The sequence below is a fragment of the Mandrillus leucophaeus genome, unplaced genomic scaffold, assembly GCF_000951045.1.
Source record: "Mandrillus leucophaeus isolate KB7577 unplaced genomic scaffold, Mleu.le_1.0 Scaffold94, whole genome shotgun sequence".
Taxonomy (NCBI): domain Eukaryota; kingdom Metazoa; phylum Chordata; class Mammalia; order Primates; family Cercopithecidae; genus Mandrillus; species Mandrillus leucophaeus.
In genome coordinates this window covers 584,294-587,043 of record NW_012110252.1, presented here as the reverse complement: position 1 = coordinate 587,043, position 2,750 = coordinate 584,294, and the positions used below count along the sequence as shown (strand labels likewise).

At 53.6% G+C, this 2,750-nt stretch overlaps 1 protein-coding gene and 1 pseudogene across 1 annotated transcript in view; both read right to left on the bottom strand.

Moving 5' to 3' along the window:
• Positions 1-1,981, bottom strand: part of MCM6 (minichromosome maintenance complex component 6) — a 39,780-nt gene extending 37,799 nt beyond the window's left edge. Inside the window, exon 1 of the mRNA XM_011970273.1 lies at positions 1,749-1,981. Coding sequence (XP_011825663.1) covers positions 1,749-1,855 — 107 coding nt within the window. The 5' untranslated portion in view covers positions 1,856-1,981. The remainder of the gene's footprint in view (positions 1-1,748) is intronic.
• LOC105532219 overlaps positions 1,880-2,750 on the bottom strand; it is a 26,082-nt pseudogene continuing 25,211 nt past the window's right edge.

Below are 2,750 nucleotides of genomic sequence, written 5' to 3'. Positions count from 1 at the left end.
GGAAACATTATTCACAACAGCCAAAAGGTGGAATGAACCTGCGTCCGCTGAATGGACAAGCAAAATGCAGTACATATGCAGGTTGAGCAGCCTCATCTGAAAATGTAAAACATGAAATGGTCCAAAATCTGAAACTTTTTGAGTGCTGACATGATTTTCACTGGAGCATTTCAAATTAGGGATGCAACTGGTTAAGTATAATGTAAATACTCCAAATCTGAAAAAAAAAAATCCAAGATCCCAAACTCTTCTGGTCCCAAGCATTTCAGAAAAGGGATACTCAATCTGTAGAGGCAATGTTATTTAGCCTTAAAAAGTAAGGAAATTCTGACACATGGTACCTCGCAGAGGAACCTTGTAGACATGCTACACAAGCCAAACACAGAACGACAAATACTATTATGATTCCACTTATATGAGGTACCTATAGTGGTCAAACTCATAATGAAAGGAAGCAGAGTGGTGGGTGACGGTGGTTGAGGGAGAGGGTAACGGAAGAGAGTTCGTATTTAATGGGCACAGAGTGTCAGTTTGGAAGATGAAAGAAGTTTGGAGCCGGGTGCGGTGGCTCACGCCTGTAATCCCAGCACTTTGGGAGGCCCAATCGGGCGGATCACCTGAGGTCGGGAGTTCAAGAGCAGCCTGATCAACATGGAGAAACCCCATCTCTACTAAAATACAAAATGAGCCGGGCGTGGTGGCGCATGCCTGTAATCCCAGCTACTCTTGAGGCTGAGGCAGGAGAATCGCTTGAATCCGGGAGGCGGAGGTTGCGGTGAGCTGAGATGGTGACACTGCACTCCAGCCTGGGCAACAAGGGCTAATAATTCCGTCTCAAAAAAAAAAAAAAAAAGAGTTTGGAGATGGAGGGTGGTGACGGCTGCATAACGAGGTGAACGAACTTAATGTCACTGGACTGTACACTTAAAATGCCTAAAATGGTCAACTTTGTGATGTATATTTTACGACAATAAAAAGAACTTCATAAGCTTTTTTCACAAGCCATTCCAAACTGTTGACCCTTCATCCTGGAGGCCGTGGTGTGTCTACTCTTGGAAAAATAACCGGTGGGTAGGTAAGGCAAGCCAGGGAGGAGGCGGGGCTATGAGGCCAGGAGCCCAGAGGCACAGAAAAAAAGAGGGGTAGTGGAGAAAGGAAAGGAAGGCCACAGGGAAAGGGGAGCAAGGGACCCAGAAGAAGGGAAAAGGTAGTTACTCTACAGGGCACGGCTCCGCGCCCCAGCAGCTTTCAAACCACAGTTCACGCAGAAACTTTCATCAGCACAGGCGGCGAGGGTGGCCCGGGCCCTGCCCACCCCCAGCACCAGGCTACCGGCTGTGTGGCCCAGCAGGGCTCCGCCGGGATTCAATGGCACTTCGGCCTCCCCCTCGTCCCGGCCGCACCCAGCGGCCCAGTTACTATACTCAGCGAGCCCAGGTTTCCGCGCCGGTCACCGGGGACTGTGCAAATACCAGGCTCGCGGGGTGGTGAGCATCAAGTGACAGAAGCAAAGCACTGGGCACGAGCGTCTTAGGGCTCGATATGGGTTTTAGTCCAGAAAAACCCAGCCTGTTCTAGGCTCCTCGCGGCCGCTGGGCTCGCAGCCTAAAGTTGGGGGGCGGGCGGGGCAACACTTCCCGGACGCGCGACCCCCAGGTTCCGGAACACCCGCCGGCCACACGGCACCTCCTGGCCCAGACACCGCGGGCCCCGGAGGCGGGCGAGGCCCCGGGCGCTCATCGACTTACTCCTCCAAGAAGTCCAGGAACAGTTTCTGGCACTTCTCGGCCACCTCATCGCGGACCTCCAGGTGCTGGCTGCCGGCGCCCGGCTCCGCTGCCGCCGCGAGGTCCATATTTGCCCAGCGCCGAGGATTCGCCTACGCCACGCTCGACCGCCACAAGTCGCTTCTTTCCAGACGCTGCAGCTTTGCGCGCGCCGCCGCCGCCGCTTCCGCCCCGCCCCCTCTTCCGACCGGCACGGCCGGAACCAATCGTGACACAGGAGCCGGAGATTTCGCGCCAAACCTGACCAATGAACGGCGCTTCTCCAAGAGCCCCCGCCCACGGAAAGGGATTTCGCGCCAAATGCAAAGCCCCTCTGGAGAAAGCCCATCTGCCTTTGCGCCTGCGCAATGTAGCCGTGGCCGCGGGTATTTTTGGCTACTGGAACAAGTTCGAATCTGAGGGTTTTGTCCGAGTGGTTTTTCAAATGTTCTTTAAATCATTCCACTGATACTAATTGAACGATTGGAGTAAGACTCTATGGAAGAGGAAAAAGGGGAAGATTCACATCTCCCGCTTCTACTGTCTAGTTGGAGGAAATAATGGAAACCACAGTATAAAACCCTGTGAAAGGGTCAAAGAGATGTGCAAACCTTGCCTGGGTAAGGTGGCACAATTATTGTAGTGGTGCTGACCGAGGAAAATCAGCGAAATATTTGACAGTGGCCGGGTGCGGTGGCTCACGCCTGTAATCCCAGCACTTTGGGAAGCCGAGGCGGGTGGATCACCTGAGGTCAGGAGTTCGAGACCAGCCTGGCCAACTTGGAGAAACCCCGTCTCTCCTGAAAATACAAAAAGTAGCCGGGCGTAGTGGTGCACGCCTGTAATCCCAGCTACTCGGGTGGCCGACTCAGGAGAATCGCTTGAACCCGGGAGGAGGAGGTTGCAGTGAGCCGAGATCGTGCCACTGCACTCCAGCCTGGGCAACAGAGTGTGACTCCGTCTCAAAAAAAAAAAAAAAAAAAA